The sequence below is a fragment of the Ranitomeya variabilis genome, chromosome 1 (genome assembly GCF_051348905.1).
Source record: "Ranitomeya variabilis isolate aRanVar5 chromosome 1, aRanVar5.hap1, whole genome shotgun sequence".
In the NCBI taxonomy this organism is placed as follows: domain Eukaryota; kingdom Metazoa; phylum Chordata; class Amphibia; order Anura; family Dendrobatidae; genus Ranitomeya; species Ranitomeya variabilis.
Window position 1 is genome coordinate 333,496,517 of NC_135232.1, and position 22,125 is coordinate 333,518,641.

General features: G+C 43.3%; 1 protein-coding gene across 3 annotated transcripts in view; it reads left to right on the plus strand.

Annotated features, from left to right (window-relative positions):
- Positions 1 to 22,125, plus strand: part of CDH24 (cadherin 24) — a 246,919-nt gene that overhangs the window by 173,852 nt on the left and 50,942 nt on the right. For 2 of the 3 annotated variants that reach the window (XM_077299034.1, XM_077299040.1), the window contains exons 8-9: positions 728 to 864; positions 1,643 to 1,764. In XM_077299034.1, the coding sequence (XP_077155149.1) occupies positions 728 to 864; positions 1,643 to 1,764 (259 nt within the window). Of the gene's footprint in view, positions 1 to 727; positions 865 to 1,642; positions 1,765 to 16,125; positions 17,062 to 22,125 lie in introns of those variants that run through there. The other variant, XM_077299045.1, reaches the window with a different exon arrangement.

Below are 22,125 nucleotides of genomic sequence, written 5' to 3' on the forward strand. Positions count from 1 at the left end.
AAGTCCAATAGCTGTTTGGGAAGTGTTGAGTCTCCATAGACATTGTATCCAACAGATCCTGCTGATATGCATGAAGCTGGCCAAGTTTTATCTAATGTTTATTTGCACCTTTATATCATATGGTGTATATATGGACAGACACAACTTTACATTTTACCAAGTGTTACTGTGTAATGTGTGACAATTATAAATATATTGGACAGATTTGTTATATGACTGGTCATTGCCTGACTGATGTACTATACCAACAATAAAATGCCGCCGGATCCGTTTTTTTTAAAAATTTCGTCGGATTGAGCCTGACAGCAAAAACCTGATGTGTGAAAGTAGCCTTAGAGACTGTGGTGCCTCCAGGTGCTACTATAATCATACCAATCATACCACAGGACCCATTGTCACTCTCCTGCTTCTTTTTTATATTTTATTCTTGTCTGTTGTTGTTTTACATAGTTAGTTTTAATGCATATTAAAAAAAAAAAAAATAAGGGTTCCTTATGAGTTTCCAGTTTTGATGACCCTGACACATACAGTATTCTGGACTATTGACTCCTGCCTGTTCAAATCAAATGATTAATAGTCAACTTGTTTATGTAGCTCCTCAATCACTTAGGGCTGAAACCTAATGTGTATAAGATGGATAGTGAAACCAAATAAAAAAACATGAGAATGTTATCATTTATTGTTACTAAAACGGTTTTTGTGTTTTCACTTTATTTTTTTCAATCAGTTATGCCATTGAGACAGTTTCTAACCCTGAAGAACTGTTCACGATAAATCCAGATGATGGGACCCTCAGAACAAATGTTTTTTTGGACAGAGAAATCAAGAAAGAGCACAGCATCACTGTAACAGCTCGTGAGACCGGTGAGAGGGATCCTCAGTGTGTCGTAGAGCAGCTAACAACTTTGTTAAGAATAAGTTGGACACATTATGTCTCAGGAATGTATGATGTAGATTAGTAGACCCACATAGCACAGTCTGCACTCAAAAAATGACATAGTGACGCCGTTATGGATATAGTAGATGCTGATCAGCTACGCTGAGTTAATCAAGAAGCAGTCCAGTTGTAGTACCAAAATGTTGGACCAAAGAGCCATTTGGGGTTGGTCTGCAGAGCTTGTGGTCACCAACATCTCCAGAATGGGACATTTGGAATCAAAAGAGTTGGGCATCTCAGTAGAGACAGACTTTAGAGAAGGGGTGCACGACCTGTGGCCCTGGGGCAATATGTCATTTTGTGCGGCCCTCCATCTTCCTGTATACAGTAGTTTCCATATCAAAGGCAAGAAGAGTAAAACACTACTGAGGAGCAGGGATGGGCAAGCACTTACAAAGTCTTGGGTAACCATATCTGGATCCGTCATACATAAATATATATATATACACATACAGTATTCAAGGAGCAAAGAAGTATAACAACTAAATTGCAATGTCTGTTATCACCTATTATGGAAACTTTAAAGAATTTTGTACTTCAATTCCTATTTTTACTAATTCATTTTTTGTGCTCTTTTCGTGTACTTCTGCATCATGTTTTTACATATGTTTTATGTATTTGTTTTGTATATTTTCTTTTGTCTCGGTGTTGTGCTTTTGTTTTGTTTTTTTTTTGTTGTGTCTCTGTGTTGTGTTTTTGTTTCAGACAGCCCCTCTCAGGTGTCACAAGTTGGAGTTATGATCCAGGTTTTAGATTTAAATGACAATCCTCCAACCCTGGCCGAGATATATAAGCCACACGTGTGTGACAATGCACAAGCTGGACAGGTGTGTTTCTCTTTTATGGAAAATAAAGAACTGTATTTTATAGTGTTTAGAAGCTGTGACAGTGGGTAATACTTTAATGTGGTGTTTGTTTGCAATGTTTAGTTTTATTAGAAAATTGAAACTGATCATTTGTAATTTAATTTTTCCTTAGTCCTCTTTAGTTCTGTATAAAGAACAAAAAAGTTAAAGGGGTTGTCCAGCCTTGGTGTACAAGTCTGCGATCACTCTATGTGACTGCAGACTTGTTAAACCTCCCATACTGCACGCTGTGAGAATTCTTCAGCTCGTGATTGCAAGTATGTGATTTTCATACATGTGGTCACATGCCAATAGATGTGCGTGGCCTCGCACAATGCAAGTGTATTGAGCAAGGCCAGACATGTCTAGTTGGAATGTTGCTGGAAGTTTGCAAATCACACACTTAGGGTACTGTCACACAGTGAAATTTTGATCGCTACGACGGTACGATTCGTGACGTTCTAGCGATATCGTTACGATATCGCAGTGTCTGACACGCAGCAGCGATCAGGGATCCTGCTGAGAATCGTACGTCGTAGCAGATCGTTTGGAACTTTCTTTCGTCGCTTGATCACCCGCTGACATCGCTGGATCGTTGTGTGTGACAGCGATCCAGCGATGTGTTCGCTTGTAACCAGGGTAAACATCGGGTAATTAAGCGCAGGGCCGCGCTTAGTAACCCGATGTTTACCGTGGTTACCAGCGTAAACGTAAAAAAAACAAACAGTACATACTCACATTCCGGTGTCTGTCCTCCGGCGTCTCAGCTTCTCTGCAGTGTGAGCGCCGGCCAGCCGGAAAGCGAGCACAGCGGTGACGTCTGACGTCACCGCTGTGCTTTCCGGCTATGGCGCTTACACAGTGGAGAGAAGCAGAACGCCGGGGACAGACACCGGAATGTGAGTATGTACTGTTTGTTTTTTTTACGTTTACGCTGGTAACCAGGGTAAACATCGGGTTACTAAGCGCGGCCCTGCGCTTAGTTACCCGATGTTTACCCTGGTTACCCGGGGACTTCGGCATCGCTCCAGCGCCGTGATTGCAACGTGTGACCGCAGTCTACGACGCTGGAGCGATAATCATACGATCGCTGCGACGTCACGGATCGTGCCGTCGTAGCGATCAAAATTTCACTGTGTGACAGTACCCTTACAGTCACAGGACCGTTCACTCCTGGCTCCAGAGAATCCTCACAGCACAAGGACACACAATGTGACGATTCTCAAGTCTGCAATCACACAGAGTGACTGTCGCCCCTAGGCTAAACAACCCCGTTAATATAAAAATAACATATATAACAAAGCTAGCTAAATATATTGGTAGAAATACTTAAAGATCAAACAAATTCAAAGTACCATAGTTATGTCCTAAACATTGTAAGTTTGAATAATAATTTACAGTTTTTGAGGCTGTGTCTGATTAGAATACAGTAGCCTGATTTTGAGTGAATATTCTAATTTAATTTACAAGAATTTGCAAGTTCAGACTGTACATTACAATTCCTTGACTGACTTATAAAGATGTATTTGTTTGTGAAGTATTAGAAGGTAGGTCAGTGACATGATCTTAATGTCGCATTCACATGTCTGTGTGTTAAGGCTGAGTCACACATAACGATATCGTTAACGATATCGTTGCAACGTCACGCTTTTGGTGATGTAGCAACGATCCCGCTAACGATCTCGTTTACGTGTGACAGCGACCAACGATCAGGCCCCTGCTGGGAGATCGTTGGTCGATGGGAATGATCAGGACCTTTTTTTGGTCGCTGATCACCCGCTGTCATCGCTGGATCGGCGTGTGTGACGCCGATCCAGCGATGTGTTCACTTGTAACCAGGGTAAATATCGGGTTACTAAGCGCAGGGCCGCGCTTAGTAACCCGATTTTTACCTTGGTTACCATTGTAAAAGTTAAAAAAAAAACAGTACATACTCACTTTCTGATGTCTGTCACGTCCCCCGGCGTCCACAGGGTTAAAACTGCTTTCGGCAGGAGCACTGTTAATGCACGCGCTGCTGCCGACAGCTTTCCTGCCCTGACTGTGTCAGCGCCGGCCGTAAAGCAGAGCACAGCGGTGACGTCACCGCTGTTACTGCCGGTGCTGACACATTTAGTGCAATCCTTCATCAGCCGGTCGAGGGTGCATACTGCTGTGCGAGATGTGAGCACGTTGTGCATGTGGAAGCCCAGATTCTGGATCTAAATGTGCAGCTGGTAACACTGAGATCCATAGACAATATGGAAAGGAGTCTTCTGCTCACTGAGCAGATACTCAATGGGATAGATGAGGGGGGTATGGTAGGATGGAGCTGCAGGACAGTGGAGCAGCAAGCTGGGTGATAGTTAGAAGGCCGGGTAGAGGGAAGAGTGCCAGGGAGGCTAGTTCTGATCTGGTACACCCCAATAAGTTTGCTAAGTTGGCAGATGAGGGGGTGCCAGTACAGGGGCAGCACTGCTGCAGCCAGGCATGTCCTCTGAACGCCGGAGGAGTGGCTGCTACAGTAAGGAGGGAAATAGGAGAGCAGTGCAGACCAGACAGGTGCTGGTAGTGGGGGACTCAATTATTAGGGGAACAGATAGGGCAATCTGTCACAAAGACAGGGATCGTCGAACGGTGTGCTGCATGCCTGGCGCTCAAGTCCGACACATCGCTGATCGGGTTGACAGATTACTGGGAGGGGCTGGTGAGGATCCAGCAGTCATGGTGCACATTGGCACAAATGACAAAGTTAGAGGTAGGTGGAAGGTCCTTGAAGATGATTTCAGGGAATTAGGCTTCAAGCTGAAAGCAAGGACCTCCAGCGTGGTATTTTCCGAAATACTGCCTGTACCACGTGTCACGCCAGAGAGGCAACGGGAGATTAGGGAGGTTAATAAGTGGCTTAAGAATTGGAAGGAGGGGTTTGGGTTCCTGCAGAACTGGGCCGACTTCTCAGTTGGCTACAGGTTCTTCGCTAGGGACGGGCTGCACCTCAATGGGGAAGGTGCAGCTGTGCTGGGGGAGAAAATGGCTAGAAGGTTGGAGGAGTGTTTAAACTAGGGATTGGGGGGAGGGTATTCATTTTATAGGAGGGGAAGATAGTGCAGATAGAGACCTGGGCACAAATAAGGAAGTTGGGGGTGGCGGTGGCATGGGGGGTTGGGTTAGAACAGTTAATAATTTAAGAAAGAATAGAATTACAGAGAGGAACATCAAGTGCATGTATACTAATGCCAGAAGCCTCGCCAACAAAATGGACGAATTAAAATTAATGTTGTTGGAGCATAATTATGACATGGTGGGGATATCTGAAACATGGCTGGATGAGAGCAATGACTGGGCTGTTAACTTGCAGGGCTATAGTCTGTTCAGAAATGACCGAATGGATAAGCGAGGGGGAGGTGTGTGTCTATATGTAAAATCATCCTTAAAACCCATCCTGTGTGATAATATAGGTGAATCTAATGAAAATGTAGAGTCCCTGTAGGTGGAGATAAGGGGAGGGGGAAAAAATAATAAATTACTGATAGGGGTGTGTTATAAGTCTCCAAAAGTAATGGAAGCAACGGAGAATATCCTTGTAAAGCAAATAGATGAAGCTGCGACGCAAGGAGAAGTCATTATTATAGGGGACTTCAACTACCCTGAAATAGATTGGGGAACGGAAAGCTGCAGTTCCAGCAAAGGTAATCGGTTTTTGACAACTATAAGAGACAACTACCTTTCACAACTGGTTCAGGACCAACAAGAAGCGGGGCACTGCTAGACCTAATATTAACCAACAGGCCAGACCACATATCAAATATAAGGGTTGGGGGACACTTGGGGAATAGTGATCACAAAATAATAAGTTTTCATGTATCCTTTAATAAGATGTGTAGTTAGAGGGGTTACAAGGACACTAAACTTCAGGAGGGCAAATTTCCAACGTATGAGAGATGATCTTGGTGCAATTAACTGGGACGATATCCTGAGACATAAAAATACACAAAGAAAATGGGAGACGTTTATTAGCATCCTGGATAGGACCTGTGCACAGTATATACCGTATGGGAATAATCATACTAGACATAGGAGGAAACCAATATGGCTAAATAAAGCTGTAAGGGGTGCAATAAGTGACAAAAAGAAAGCATTTAGAGACTTAAAGGAAGTAGTTAGTAAGGAGGCATTAAATAAATACAGAAAATTAAATAAATTCTGTAAAAAGCAAGTCAAGGCAGCAAAAATTGAGACAGAGAGACTCATTGCCAAAGAGAGTAAAAATAATCCCAAAATATTCTTTAGCTACGTAAATAGTAAGAACTTATAGTGTTGGCCCCCTTAAAAATAGTCTGGGTGAAATGGTGGATGAGGATGAGGAAAAAGCCAATATGCTAAATTACTTTTTTTCATCAGTATTTACACAAGAAAATCCCATGGCAGACAATATGATCAGTGATAACAAAAATTACCCATTAAATGTCACCTGCTTAACCCAGCAGGAAGTACGGCGGCGTCTAAAAATCACTAAAATTGACAAATCCCCGGGCCCGAATGGGATACACCCCCGAGTACTGCAGGAATTAAGTACAGTCATTGATAGACCATTATTTTTAATTTTTAACCCCTTAATCCCATATGACGTACTATCCCGTCAAGGTGACCTGGGGCTTAATTCCCAGTGACAGGATAGTACGTCATATGCGAACGGCCGCGCTCACGGGGGAGCAGCTGACATCCGGCACTATGTGCCAGGAGCGGTCACGGACCGCCCCCGGCACATTAACCCCCGGCACACTGCGATCAAACATGATCGCAGTGTTCCGGCGGTATAGGGAAGCATCGTGCAAGGAGGGGGCTCCCTGCAGGCTTCCCTGAGACCCCCGGAGCAACGCGATGTAATGGCGTTGCTCCGTGGGTCTCTTACCTCCTCCTCCCTGCAGCAGGCCCGGATCCAAGATGGCCGCGGCATCCGGGTCCTGCAGGGAGGTGGCTTCACTGCGCCTTCTCAGAGCAGGCGCCGGGAAGCCTCCAGGAGCTGTGCACGTCAGATCGCCGATCTGACACAGTGCACAGCAAAGTGTCAGATCGGCGATCTTACATTATAACATCATGCCCACCCCTGGGGCAATGTTATAGTGTAAAAAAAAAAATTCACATGTGTAAAAAAAAACAAAAAACCAAAAAAAAAAAATATATATTGTTCCTATAAATACATTTCTTTATCTAAATAATAAAAAAAAACAATAAAAGTACAAATATTTAGTATCGCCGCGTCCGTAGCGACCCGACCTATAAAAATGCTCCACTAGTTAACCCCTTCAGTGAACACCGTAAAAAATAAAAAAAAAAACGAGGCAAAAAAACAACGCTTTATTATCATACCGCCAAATAAAAAATGGAATAACACGCGATCAAAAAGACAGATATAAATAACCATGGTACCGCTTAAAACGTCATCTTGTCCTGCACAAAAATGAGCCACCATACAGCGTCATCAAAGAAAAAATAAAAAAGTTATAATCCTCAGAATAAAGTGATGCAAAAATAATTATTTTTTCTATAAAATAGTTTTTATCGTATAAAAGCACCGAAACATAAAAAAATGATATAAATGAGGTATTGCTGTAATCGTACTGACCCGAAGAATAAAACTGCTTTGTCCATTTTACCAAACGCGGAACGGTATAAACGCCTCCCCCAAAAGAAATTCATGAATAGCTGGTTTTTGGTAATTCTCCCTTATAAAAATCGGAATAAAAAGCAATCAAAAAATGTCACGTGCCCGAAAATGTTACAAATAAAAATGTCAACTCATCCCGCAAAAAACAAGACCTCTCATGACTCTGTGGACCAAAATATGGAAAAATTATAGCTCTCAAAATGTGGTAATGCAAAAAATATTTTTTGCAATAAAAAGCGTCTTTCAGTGTGTGACGGCTGCCAATCATAAAAATCCGCTAAAAAACCCGCTATAAAAATAAATCAAACCCCCCTTCATCACCCCCTTAGTTAGCGAAAAATTAAAAAATTTATTTATTTCCATTTTCCCATTAGGATTAGGGTTAGGGCTAGGGCTAGGGTTAGGGTTGGGGCTAGGGTAGGGAGCTAAAGTTAGGGTTAGGGTTGGGGCTAAAGTTAGGGTTAGGGTTGGGGCTAAAGTTAGGGTTAGGGTTTGGGCTAAAGTTAGGGTTAGGGTTTGGATTACATTTACGGTTGGGATCAGGGTTGGGATTAGAGTTAGGGGTGTGTCAGGGTTAGGGATGTGGTTAGGGTTACAGTTGGCATTAGGGTTAGGGGTGTGTTTGGATTAAGGTTTCAGGTAGAATTGGGGAGTTTCCACTATTCAGGCACATCAAGGGCTCTCCAAACGCGACATGGCGTCAGATCTCAATTCCAGCCAATTCTGCGTTGAAAAAGTAAAACAGTGCTTCTTCCCTTCCGAGCTCTCCTGTGCGCCCAAACAGGGGTTTACCCCAACATATGGGGTATCAGCAAACTCGGGAAAAATTGGACAACAAGTTTTGGGGTCCAAGTTCTCTTGTTATCCTTGGGAAAATAAAAATTTGGGGGGCTAAAAATCATTTTTGTGGGGAAAAAAAGATTTTTTATTTTCATGGCTCAGCGTTGTAAACTGTAGTGAAACACTTGGGGGTTCAAAGTTCTCACAACACATCTAGATAAGTTCCTTGGGAGGTCTAGTTTCCAATATGGGGTCAATTGTGGGGGGTTTCTACTGTTTGGGTACATCAGGGGCTCTGCAAATGCAACGTGACGCCTGCAGACCAATCCATCTAAGTCTGCATTCCAAATGGCGCTCCTTCCCTTCCGAGCTCTGCCATGCGCCCAAACGGTGGTTCCCCCCACATATGGGGTATCAGCATACTCAAGACAAATTGGACAACAACTTTTGGGGTCCAATTTATCCTGTTACCCTTGTGAAAATACAAAACTGGGGGCTAAAAAATCATTTTTGTGAAAAAAAAAAATTATTTTCACGGCTCTGCGTTATAAACTGTAGTGAAACACTTGGGGGTTCAAAGCTCTCAAAACACATCTAGATAAGTTCCTTAGGGGGTCTACTTTCCAAAATGGTGTCACTTGTGGGGGGTTTTAATGTTTAGGCACATCATGGGCTCTCCAAACGCGACATGGTGTCCCATCTCAATTCCAGTCAATTTTACATTGAAAAGTCAATCGGCGCATCTTCCCTTCCGAGCTCTGCCATGCGCCCAAACAGTCGTTTACCCCCACATATCTGGTATCAGCGTACTCAGGACAAATTGCACAACAACTTTTGGGGTCCAATTTCTTCTCTTACCCTTGGGAAAAAAAAAATTGGGGGCAAAAAGATCATTTTTGTGAAAAAATATGATTTTTTATTTTTACGGCTCTGCATTATAAACTTCTGTGAAGCACTTGGTGGGTCAAAGTGCTCACCACACATCTAGATAAGTTCCTTAGGGGGTCTACTTTCCAAAATGGTGTCACTTGTGGGGGGTTTCAATGTTTACGCACATCAGGGACTCTCCAAACGCAACATGGCGTCCCATCTCAATTCCAGTCAATTCTGCATTGAAAAGTAAAATGGCGCTCCTTTCCTTCCGAGCTCTGCCATGCGCCCAAACAGTGGTTTACCCCCACATATGGGGTATCAGCGTACTCAGGACAAATTGTACAATAACTTTTGGGGTCCATTTTCTCCTGTTACCCTTGGTAAAATAAAACAAATTGGAGCTGAAATAAATTTTGTGTGAAAAAAAGTTAAATGTTCATTTTTATTTAAACATTCCAAAAATTCCTGTGAAACACCTGAAGGGTAAATAAACTTCTTGAATGTGGTTTTGAGCACCTTGAGGGGTGCAGTTTTTAGAATGGTGTCACACTTGGGTATTTTCTATCATATAGACCCCTCAAAATGACTTCAAATGAGATGTGGTCCCTAAAAAAAAAATGGTGTTGTAAAATGAGAAATTTCTGGTCAACTTTTAACCCTTATAACTCCCTAACAAAAAAAAATGTTGGTTCCAAAATTGTGCTTATGTAAAGTAGACATGTGGGAAATGTTACTTATTAAGTATTTTGCGTGACATATCTCTGAGGGCATAAAAATTCAAAGTTGGAAAATTGCGAAATTTTCAAAATTTTTGCCAAATTTCCGTTTTTTTCACAAATAAACGCAAGTTATATCGAAGAAATTTTACCACTATCATGAAGTACAATATGTCACGAGAAAACAGTGTCAGAATCGCTAAGATCTGTTGAAGCGTTCCAGAGTTATAGCCTCATAAAGGGACAGTGGTCAGAATTGTAAAAATTGGCCCGGTCATTAACGTGCAAACCACCCTCGGGGCTTAAGGGGTTAAAGACTCCATAATAACAGGGTCTGTACCACAGGACTGGCGTATAGCAAATGTGGTGCCAATATTCAAAAGGACAAAAACTGAACTCGTAAATTACAGTGGGGCAAAAAAGTATTTAGTCATTCAGCAATAGTGCAAGTTCCACCACTTAAAAAGATGAGAGGCGTCTGTAATTTACATCATAGGTAGACCTCAACTATGGGAGACAAACTGAGAAATAAAAATCCAGAAAATCACATTGTCTGTTTTTTTTATCATTTTATTTGCATATTATGGTGGAAAATAAGTATTTGGTCAGAAACAAACAATCAAGATTTCTGGCTCTCACAGACCTGTAACTTCTTCTTTAAGAGTCTCCTCTTTCCTCCACTCATTACCTGTAGTAATGGCACCTGTTTAAACTTGTTATCAGTATAAAAAGACACCTGTTCACACCCTCAAACAGTCTGACTCCAAACTCCACTATGGTGAAGACCAAAGAGCTGTCAAAGGACACCAGAAACAAAATTGTAGCCCTGCACCAGGCTGGGAAGACTGAATCTGCAATAGCCAACCAGCTTGGAGTGAAGAAATCAACAGTGGGAGCAATAATTAGAAAATGGAAGACATTCAAGACCACTGATGATCTCCCTCGATCTGGGGCTCCACGCAAAATCCCACCCCGTGGGGTCAGAATGATCACAAGAACGGTGAGCAAAAATCCCAGAACCACGCGGGGGGACCTAGTGAATGAACTGCAGAGAGCTGGGACCAATGTAACAAGGCCTACCATAAGTAACACACTACGCCACCATGGACTCAGATCCTGCAGTGCCAGACGTGTCCCACTGCTTAAGCCAGTACATGTCCGAGCCCGTCTGAAGTTTGCTAGAGAGCATTTGGATGATCCAGAGGAGTTTTGGGAGAATGTCCTATGGTCTGATGAAACCAAACTGGAACTGTTTGGTAGAAACACAACTTGTCGTGTTTGGAGGAAAAAGAATACTGAGTTGCATCCATCAAACACCATACCTACTTACCTACTGTAAAGCATGGTGGTGGAAACATCATGCTTTGGGGCTGTTTCTCTGCAAAGGGGCCAGGACGACTGATCCGGGTACATAAAAGAATGAATGGGGCCATGTATCGTGAGATTTTGAGTGCAAACCTCCTTCCATCAGCAAGGGCATTGAAGATGAAACGTGGCTGGGTCTTTCAACATGACAATGATCCAAAGCACACCGCCAGGGCAACGGAGGAGTGGCTTCGTAAGAAGCATTTCAAGGTCCTGGAGTGGCCTAGCCAGTCTCCAGATCTCAACCCTATAGAAAACCTTTGGAGGGAGTTGAAAGTCCGTGTTGCCAAACGAAAAGCCAAAAACATCACTGCTCTAGAGGAGATCTGCATGGAGGAATGGGCCAACATACCAACAACAGTGTGTGGCAACCTTGTGAAGACTTACAGAAAACGTTTGACCTCTGTCATTGCCAACAAAGGATATATTACAAAGTATTGAGATGAAATTTTGTTTCTGACCAAATACTTATTTTCCACCATAATATGCAAATAAAATGATAAAAAAACAGACAATGTGATTTTCTGGATTTTTTTCTCTCAGTTTGTCTCCCATAGTTGAGGTCTACCTATGATGTAAATTACAGACGCCTCTCATCTTTTTAAGTGGTGGAACTTGCACTATTGCTGAATGACTAAATACTTTTTTGCCCCACTGTATATGCCAGTAAGCTTAACCTCTACTGTGGGTAAAATCCTGGAGGGTATTCTAAGGGATGCTATACTGGAGTATCTGAGGAGGAATAACCTCATGACCCAATATCAACATGGGTTTACTAGGGACCATTCCTGTCAGACAAATCTGATCAATTTCTATGAAGAGGTAAGTTCCAGACTGGACCAAGGGAGCGCAGTGGACGTAGTGTATATGGACTTTCCAAAAGCTTTTGATACTGTGCCACAGAAAAGGTTGATACATAAAATGAGAATAATGGGGATAGGGGAAAATATGTGTAAGTGAGTTAAGAGCTGGCTCAGGGATAGGAAACAAAGGGTGGTTATTAATGGAGCACACTCGGACTGGGTCACCGTTAGCAGTGGGGTACCACAGGGGTCAGTTTTGGGCCCTCTTCTTTTTAACATATTTATTAATGACCTTGTATGGGGCATACAGAGCAGAATTTCAATATTTGCAGATGACACTAAACTCTGCATGGTAATCAATACAGAGGAGGACAATTTTAAATTACAGGATGATTTATGTAAACTAGAAGCTTGGGCTGATAAATGGCAAATGAGCTTTAATGGGGATAAATGTAAGGTCATGCACTTGGGTAGAAGTAATAAGATGTATAACTATGTGCTTAATTCTAAAACTCTGGGAAAAACCATCAATGAAAAAGACCTGGGTGTATGGGTGGATGACAAACTCCCATTTAGTGGCCAGTGTCAGGCAGCTGCTACAAAGGCAAATGAAATAATGGGATGCATTGAAAGAGACATAGTTGCTCATGAGGAGAACATAATTTTACCTCTATACAAGTCACTAGTTCGACCACACTTAGAATACTGTGCACAGTTCTGGTCTCCGGTGTATAAGAAAGACATAGCTGAACTAGAGCGGGTGCAGAGAAGAGCGACCAAGGTTATTAGAGGACTGGGGGGTCTGCAATACCAAGGTAGGTTATTACACTTGGGGCTATTTAGTTTGGAAAAACGAAGGCTAAGGAGTGATCTTATTTTAATGTATAAATATATGAGGGGACAGTACAAAGACCTTTCTGATGATCTTTTTAATAATAGACCTGAGACGGGGACAAGGGGGCATCCTCTACGTCTAGAGGAAAGAAGGTTTAAGCATAATAACAGACGCAGATTCTTTACTGTAAGAGCAGTGTGACTATGGAACTCTCTGCCGTATGATGTTGTAATGAGTGATTCATTACTTAAAGGGAACCTGTCACCACGTTTTTGGAAGATGGGATAAAAATAGCGTTAAATAGGGGCAGAGGTGGGCGTTACATTAGTGTGTGTGTTATGCGTTTATTACCCACCTAAGTTGCCGAAATAACTTTGCAAAGTCTCCGTTTTCGCCTGTCAATCAGGCTGGTCAGGTCACATGGGCGTGGTGTCTTCACCCAGATTTGGCGTAGTTTTCCGTTGGTGGCGTAGTGGTGTGCGCATGCCCAAAGTCCGGAATCCTCTTCCAGGGGATTTAAAATAGCGCGGTGTTCGTTATTGCATTGGTGATCGGTGGGCGCGGCCATCTTCCTTTGGCCGCGCGTGCGCAGAAGCGGCGCTCTGCTGGCCGCGGCTTCAGGAAAATGGCCGCGGGATGCCGCGCGTGCGCAGATGGATATCGCGGCGGCCATTTTCCTGAAGCCGCGGCCAGCAGAGCGCCGCTTCTGCGCACGCGCGGCCAAAGGAAGATGGCCGCGCCCACCGATCACCAATGCAATAACGAACACCGCGCTATTTTAAATCCCCTGGAAGAGGATTCCGGACTTTGGGCATGCGCACACCACTACGCCACCAACGGAAAACTACGCCAAATCTGGGGGAAGACAACGCCCATGCGACCTGACCAGCCTGATTGACAGGCGAAAACGGAGACTTTGCAAAGTTATTTCGGCAACTTAGGTGGGTAATAAACGCATAACAAACACACTAATGTAACGCCCACCTCTGCCCCTATTTAACGCTATTTTTATCCCATCTTCCAAAAACGTGGTGACAGGTTCCCTTTAAATTTAAGAGGGGACTGGATGCCTTTCTTGAAAAGTATAATGTTACAGGTTATATATACTAGATTCCTTGATAGGGCGTTGATCCAGGGAACTAGTCTGATTACCGTATGTGTAGTCAGGAAGGAATTTTTTTCCACAATGTGGAGCTTACTCTTTGCCACATGGGTTTTTTTGCCTTCCTCTGGATCAACATGTTAGGGCATGTTAGGTTAGGCTGTGGGTTGAACTAGATGGACTTAAAGTCTTCCTTCAACCTTAATAACTATGTAATAACTATGTAATGTCATGACTTGTTTGCTACAAACTCATACTGGCAAAGGTTAATTAGTGTACTCTTATCCAAGTACTTACATGTTGTTTAATAATTTGTTCAAAGACCTTTCCTGGTATAGAAGTAAGGCTCTCTGGCCTGTAATTTTCTCGCTCCATCTTCTTTCCTTTTTTGAAGATCGGGACAAAATTTGCCCTTCTCCAGTCATCTGGGACTTCTCCTGTTTTCCAGGATTTTTCAAATATTCTGGCTAGTGGTTCTGTAATTTCCCCTGCTATCTCTTTCAGTACCCTAGGATGTAATTCATCTGGACCAAGAGGTTTTAATTCATTTAAATTAGCTAAGTGTTCACTCACCATCTCTCTGTTTATAGCTAGTGTGGATTCTCTTATTCCTTCGATGACACCGCCAGATCAGTTGATGATACAATTGCTTTCTTAGAGAACACAGATAGGAATTTAAAAGTTCAGCCATCTCAACATCACTTTTGACCACTTCACCATTTTCATCCTGTAAAAATCCTATAGTATCTTTTACTTTTCTTTTGTTTTTGACATACCCCCAAAATCCTTTTTTACTGCTATTGGTATCCCTTGCAAGCCTCACTTCATTATTGGCTTTAGCTCTTCTAACTCTTTCCCTGCATACAGCATTATATTCTTCTTTAGATATATCCCCCTCTTTCCAGTTAATAAACATTTCTTTTTTACCTTTTTATCAAATGATTAAGTTCTGTGTTCATCTGGTCTCTTTAAATGCTTCCAATTGTTTCTTTTCGGGATTGTTACCAATTGTGCAGTGAGAATTTTATTTAACAAAATCTCCCATCTTCGACATTTCAGTCCTTTAGAACATCCAGCCATTGAACCTTTCCTTACCTTTTTCTAAGTCCATTAAAATCTGCTTTTCCGAAGTTCAACCTTAAAGTCTTGAGTCCTTGCTGGTCTTTCTCCACTTATAATCTGAAATTTGAGAATAGGATGATCGCTGCCTCCTAAATGCCACCTTTACTTCCTCAACCATTTCCTCCCTGTTGGTAAGAATTAGGTCCAATATTGCAGATCCTCTTGTTCTCTCTTCTACCTTTTGAAAGATAAAGTTGTCAGCAAGAGAAGAGAAGAATTTTCTTGACCCATTACATTTGCCTGAGAGAGATTCCCAACAAATATCTGGATAGTTAAAATCTCCCATGATCACTATGTCCTACTTTCTGGAGAACAGAGACATCGGAAGTAAAAAAAAGTGTTCATCCATATCTTCAGTCTGTCCAAGTGGCCTATAGTAAATACCTGAAATAGTTTAGTGGGTTTTCCTTTTGCCAATTACTGTATTTTTCGCTTTGTAAGATGCACTTTTTTTCCCCCAAAGTTGGGGGGAAAATGGGAGGTGCGTCTTACAAAGCGGACATGCCTTACCGATACCGTGGGTGTAGGTCACAGGCTGGAATGAGGGCTGCCCAGCAGTTGCTGGCCGATGCTGCAGGTGTCTCCGGTGCTGCGTGGGTGTCCGGCGCTACCCGGGGCTCTGCTGCCATTTTGGGACAGGCCAGAGCACCTTTAATTCAACTATTCCCTGTGTGTCTGCGGTGGACTCTGGTAATATAGCCGCTGCCGGGGGCGGCGCATGCGCAGATGGTGATCTCGGGACCAAGATCTCGAGAGATGAGATTTCAGCGCTGAAATTACATCCTAAATATAGGGACCAGTAACTGGATCTTAATATACTGTTATAACATAGAAAAAATCTTTATTTTCCCTTTCTTGTTACCATCTTACACAATAAACCCATTGCATTTTCTGTACCATCACACCATTGTATGTCAGCCTGAGTTTAAAGCGACTATTTATAAAAGAGTACTGACAGTCTACAGGAAAGATGGAAATATTAAAGCAATTTCCATCTTACAAACTGTTGCACAAAGCTATGTTACTCATTGGCTATGTTATAGGGAATAACTCACCTGTTCCTTAGTAATTCCCTTACCTCCTGTTCTGTTTTGCTGTAGCGCGAGGAAAAACAGGTGGGGAACCAGGTTCCTGGAAGAAATTATGAAGCGTTAGAGTTCCCCAATGAACCACAAAGGCTCTGGAAATAAATCTAGTTTTGAAACAAAGCCTTGTTTTTAGGTTTGCAGTGCTCTGCTATATAAATCTTTATGTATTCGTAAAAAGACTGCTTAAACATAGCATTACCCCACTAAAATGGATTCTAGTAATTTACTAGTGGTGTGTTTTGTTTTAATTACTTCTTAACAATTCCAAAATAATTTACTTAATTATGTTGCATTTTACCGATAATTTATAGTAATCAGGGTAGAAGTCATTTTATGAATCATAAAATATTAGAACAGTCAAAGAATGGATCTACCTGTGGCAATACATTTTTGTCTCCCAAATCATAGCATTATGGACATGAAATTACTTGTGTTAAAGGGTAACTTCAAAACTCAGAGGGACAGAAGAGTCTGGGAATATAAACTGATGACGACCTTTGACACTCTCACTGCAGGAATGAATGTGTCACATGGATTTATGTCTTTTTACATCAACTAAGGAACTTGCCCCTCAGACTATGAGGGGTCATCACAACACAGACCCCAATCAGAGGACAATAAAACATTCCTTATCTAAGAACTGGCCCAACATTTATGGACATAACTGTTTATCACTCATGGTAATTCTGCTTCATGCCACCTGTCTTATCCATGTTTTTTTTTTTGTTTTTTTTTCTGTGCTGTGTTGTGCATAAATATGTGATTCTTCAGAATTTGTATTAGTCTTTGCCTGATGAAGAGACCTGTGTAGTCTCGAAAGCTTGCAATTTGTTACCATCTTTTCAGTTAGCCATTAAAAGGTATCAACCACTGAGCACTCTCAATTCTAAACATTTTTCTATCTACTGGCTAACACGGTACCAAGATATATATCTTTCCTGTATCAAAATGGAGGATACCAGAATGTACCGCATCTTTATGGAACTAAAACCACTTCTGAAGAAACGTGCACAAATGAACAGCGACATTTTTTTCCTATCTAAATGCAAAAAGGATAATCCAATTCCAAAAGGACTCTGGATTACAAACCCAATTCTTCATACCTACAATACCCATTATGCACAAAACCTGTGTCACAGGACTTCTGAGAGATTAAGGAATCATCTTTTGCATGTCTGCTACAGCATAAAGAGTAAAGTCCAAGGGCAATTTGAAACTCTGAGGAAGACACTTACAGAAGACACAGAGCAAAAATTACAACAATACTACAACAAACTACGAGCCCTTCTGATTCATAACAAGGAAAAGAAACTGCACAGATTGCGCCTCAATTCAGGACTCTATGCAGATACAAAACAAAGCCAAAATCTGACAACTTGGACAACCACTCCATTCCAGACACAAAAGCATCTAACTGTGTCATTAATCTCTCAGATTATAAACCCAACAAAGTGGAGCTGGCCGTGCTCTCCAGGGGACTCTCATTTTGTCCTACTAAGGCTACGTTCACATTTGCATTGTGCGGCACAGCGTCGGCGACGCAACGCATAACGCATGCAAAACGCAACTTTTTGTGATGCATGCGTCCAATTTTGGCTTGATTTTCGGCGCAAAAAAAATGCAACAAAATGACGCATGCGTCACAAAACGCAAGACAACGCATGTCCATGCGCCCCCATGTTAAATATAGGGGCGCATGACGCATGCACCGCTATGCGTCGCCGAACCTGCGCCCGACGCAACGTAAGTGTCAACGTAGCCTTAGGCCCTGGATAAAACTGAACTCTGCAGTGATATGGAACATTTTTTCAGGAGACTGCGCCTGAGGGAATATTTCAATGATACAGAAGATTCCAAACCCACCTGGACTGAAGGAAAAGGGATCCTAACAACAAATAAGAGGTCAGACTGGACACCTCCACCTGGACGCAACCCTCATTTGGATAAATACCGTATATACTCGAGTATAAGCCGACCCGAGTATAAGCCGACCCCCTTAATTTTGCCACAAAAAAATGGGAAAACTTATTGACCCGAGTATAAGCCTAGGGTAGGAAATGCAGCAGCTACCGGTGAATTTCAAAAATAAAAATAGATGCTCCATACCGTTCATTATTGCCCCATAAGATGCTCCATATAAAGCTGTGCCACATATAATGCTCCATACATTTCATTATGGCCCCATAGATGCTCCATATAAAACTGTGCCACATATAATGCTCCATACATTTCATTATGGCCCCATAGATGCTCCATATAAAACTGTGCCACATATAATGCTCCATAGATTTCATTATTGCCCCATAGATGCTCCACATAAAACTGTGCCACATATAATGCTCCATACTGTTCATTATTGCCCCATAAGATGCTCCATATAAAGCTGTGCCATATATAATGCTCTGCACCGTTCATTATGGCCCCATAGATGCTCCTTATAAAGCTGTGCAATATATAATGCTCTGCACCGTTCATTATGGCCCCATAGATGTGCCATAGAAAGCTGTGCCATATAGAATGCTCTGCACCGTTCATTATGGCCCCATAGATGCTCCTTATAAAGCTGTGCCATATAGAATGCTCTGCACCGTTCATTATGGCCCCATAGATGTGCCATAGAATGCTGTGCCCCATATACAATGCTCTGCACCGTTCATGATTTCCCCATAGATGTGCCATAGAAAGCTGTGCCCCATATACAATGCTCTGCACCGTTCATTGTTGCCCCATAGATGTGCCATAGAAAGCTGTGCCCCATATACAATGCTCTGCACCGTTCATTATTGCCCCATAGATGTGCCATAGAAAGCTGTGCCCCATATACAATGCTCTGCACCGTTCATTATTGCCCCATAGATGTGCCATAGAAAGCTGTGCCATATAGAATGCTCTGCACCGTTCATTGTTGCCCCATAGATGTGCCATAGAAAGCTGTGCCCCATATACAATGCTCTGCACCGTTCATTATTGCCCCATAGATGTGCCATAGAAAGCTGTGCCCCATATAGAATGCTCTGCACCGTTCATTATTGCCCCATAGATATGCCATAGAAAGCTGTGCCATATATAATGCTTTGCACTGTTCATTATGGCCCCATAGATGCTCCTTATAAAGCTGTGCCATATAGAATGCTCTGCACCGTTCATTATTGCACCATAGATGTGCCATAGAAAGCTGTGCCCCATCTATAATGCTGCTGCTGCTGCAATAAAAAAAAAGGACATACCTCTCTTGCTGCCCGCAGCTCCTCAGCGTCCCGTCTCAGCGTCTCTCCGCACTGACTGTTCAGGCAGAGGGCGGCGCGCACACTAGTACGTCATCACGCCCTCTGACCTGAACAGTCAGAGCAAGAGGATGGGAAGATAGAGCGGCACCCGGCGTGTGGAACGTGGACAGGTGAATATGTAATACTTACCTGCTCCCGGCGTCCCTGGCTCCTTCTCCCGGACAGCTGGTCTTCGGGTGCCGCAGCCTCTTCCTCTGTCAGCGGTCACTGCCACCGCTCATTAGAGAAATGAATATGCGGCTCCACCCCTATGGGAGTGGAGTCCATATTCATGACTTTAATGAGCGGTCCCATGTGACCGCTGAACAGAGGAAGAGCTGCGGCACCCGAAGACTGCAGGGACAGCGCCAGGAGCGCCGGAAGCAGGTAAGTATGCCCAGGGCCGGACTGGGACTAAAATTCAGCCCTGGCATTTGAAGTCACACAGGCCCACTTGTCACATGGTGACTGTATAATATCTTTGTACACTTGTAGGCTACAAGAAGTGAGGGGAGTGTAACACGACTATATAACATATAATTACAGCTGTATCCAGCATTACAGCTCAGCCCCCATAGAATGTAATGCAGCCAGCCCCCATAGAATGTAATACAGCCAGCCCCCATAGACTATAATACAGCACAGCCCCATAGAATGTAATGCTGCACAGCCCCCATAGAATGTAATACAGCACAGCCCCCATAGAATGTAATACAGCCAGCCCCCATAGACTATAATACAGCACAGCCCCATATAATGTAATGCTGCACAGCCCCCATAGAATGTAATGCAGCACAGCCCCCATAGAATGTAATGCAGCACAGCCCCATAGAATGTAATACAGCCAGCCCCCATAGAATGTAATACAGCCAGCCCCCATAGAATGTAATGCAGCACAGCCCCCATAGAATGTAATGCAGCACAGCCCCCATAGAATGTAATGCAGCACAGCCCCCATAGAATGTAATGCAGCACAGCCCCCATAGAATGTAATGCAGCACAGCCCCCATAGAATGTAATGCAGCACAGCCCCATAGAATGTAATACAGCCAGCCCCCATAGAATGTAATACAGCCAGCCCCCATAGAATGTAATGCAGCACAGCCCCCATAGAATGTAATGCAGCACAGCCCCCATAGAATGTAATGCAGCCAGCCCCCATAGAATGTAATACAGCCAGCCCCCATAGACTATAATACAGCACAGCCCCATAGAATGTAATGCAGCACAGCCCCCATACAATATAATGCAGCACAGCCCCATAGAATGTAATGCAGCACAGCCCCATAGAATGTAATGCAGCACAGGCCCATAGAATGGAATGCAGCACAGCCCCCATACAATATAATGCAGCACAGGCCCATAGAATGGAATGCAGCACAGCCCCATAGAATATAATGTAGCACAGGCCCATAGAATATAATGCAGCACAGGCCCATAGAATATAATGCAGCACAGGCTGTTGTGAAATTGGATTTTGGGCTCCCCCGGTGGCCACTGGTGGAATTGAACTTGTGTGCATCATCCCCTCTGTTCACCTGTTCCCATCAGGATGTGGGAGTCGCTATTTAACCTTGCTCCTCTGTCACTTCCATGCCGGTCAACATTGTAATCAGAAGCCTTTCTGTGCATGTTCCTGCTTCTAGACAACTCCCAGCTAAGTCGGACTTTTGTCCTTGTTTGTTTTTTGCATTTTGTTCCAGTTCACAGCTGCAGTTTCGTTTCTGTGTCTGGAAAGCTCTTGTGATCTGAAATTGCCACTCTGATGTTATGAGTTAATACTAGAGTCTTAAAGTAATTTCAGGATGGTATTTTGATAGGGTTTTCAGCTGACCATGAAAGTGCCCTTTCTGTCTTCCTGCTATCTAGTAAGCGGACCTCGATTTTGCTAAACCTATTTTCATACTACGTTTGTCATTTTCATCTAAAATCACCGCCAATATATGTGGGGGCCTCTGTCTGCCTTTCGGGGAAATTTCTCTAGAGGTGAGCCAGGACTGTATTTTCCTCTGCCAGGATTAGTTAGTCCTCCGGCTGGCGCTGAGCGTCTAGGGATAAAACGCAGGCTACGCTACCCGGCTACTGTTAGTTGTGCGGCAGGTTTAGTTCATGGTCAGTTTAAGTTTCCATCCTTCCAAGAGCTAGTTCATATGTATGGTGGGCTATGTTCTCTTGCCATTGAGAACCATAACAACAGGCCCATAGAATATAATGCAGCACAGCCCCATAGAATATAATGCAGCACAGGCCCGTAGAATATAATGCAGCACAGGCCCATAGAATATAATGCAGCACAGCCCCATAGAATATAATGCAGCACAGGCCCATAGAATATAATGCAGCCGAGGCCCATAGAATACAATGCAGCACAGGCCCATAGAATATAATGCAGCACAGGCCCATAGAATGGAATGCAGCACAGCCCCCCCCCCCAATAGCTCCACAATCCAGTCATCACTCATTGATAAAAAAAAACCCAAAAACACTCTACTCACCTTTCCTTCTGCCCCGCGCTGCTCTGGCTCTGGTCTCAGCAGTCGCAGTCTGCCCGCCCGGTCACACAGCAGGTGCGCGATGATATGACGTCCGCAGTGTCAGCGGCAGGCAGAGCGGGGAATGATGGGAGGGGGGGCGTCAGCAGACGCTCTCTCCTCCATCATTGCATTCAACTGTACCGGCGTCTATGACGCCGGTATAGTTGAATGCGGGGCCAGGAGTGCGCCGACAGCGGCACACTCGAGCGGCC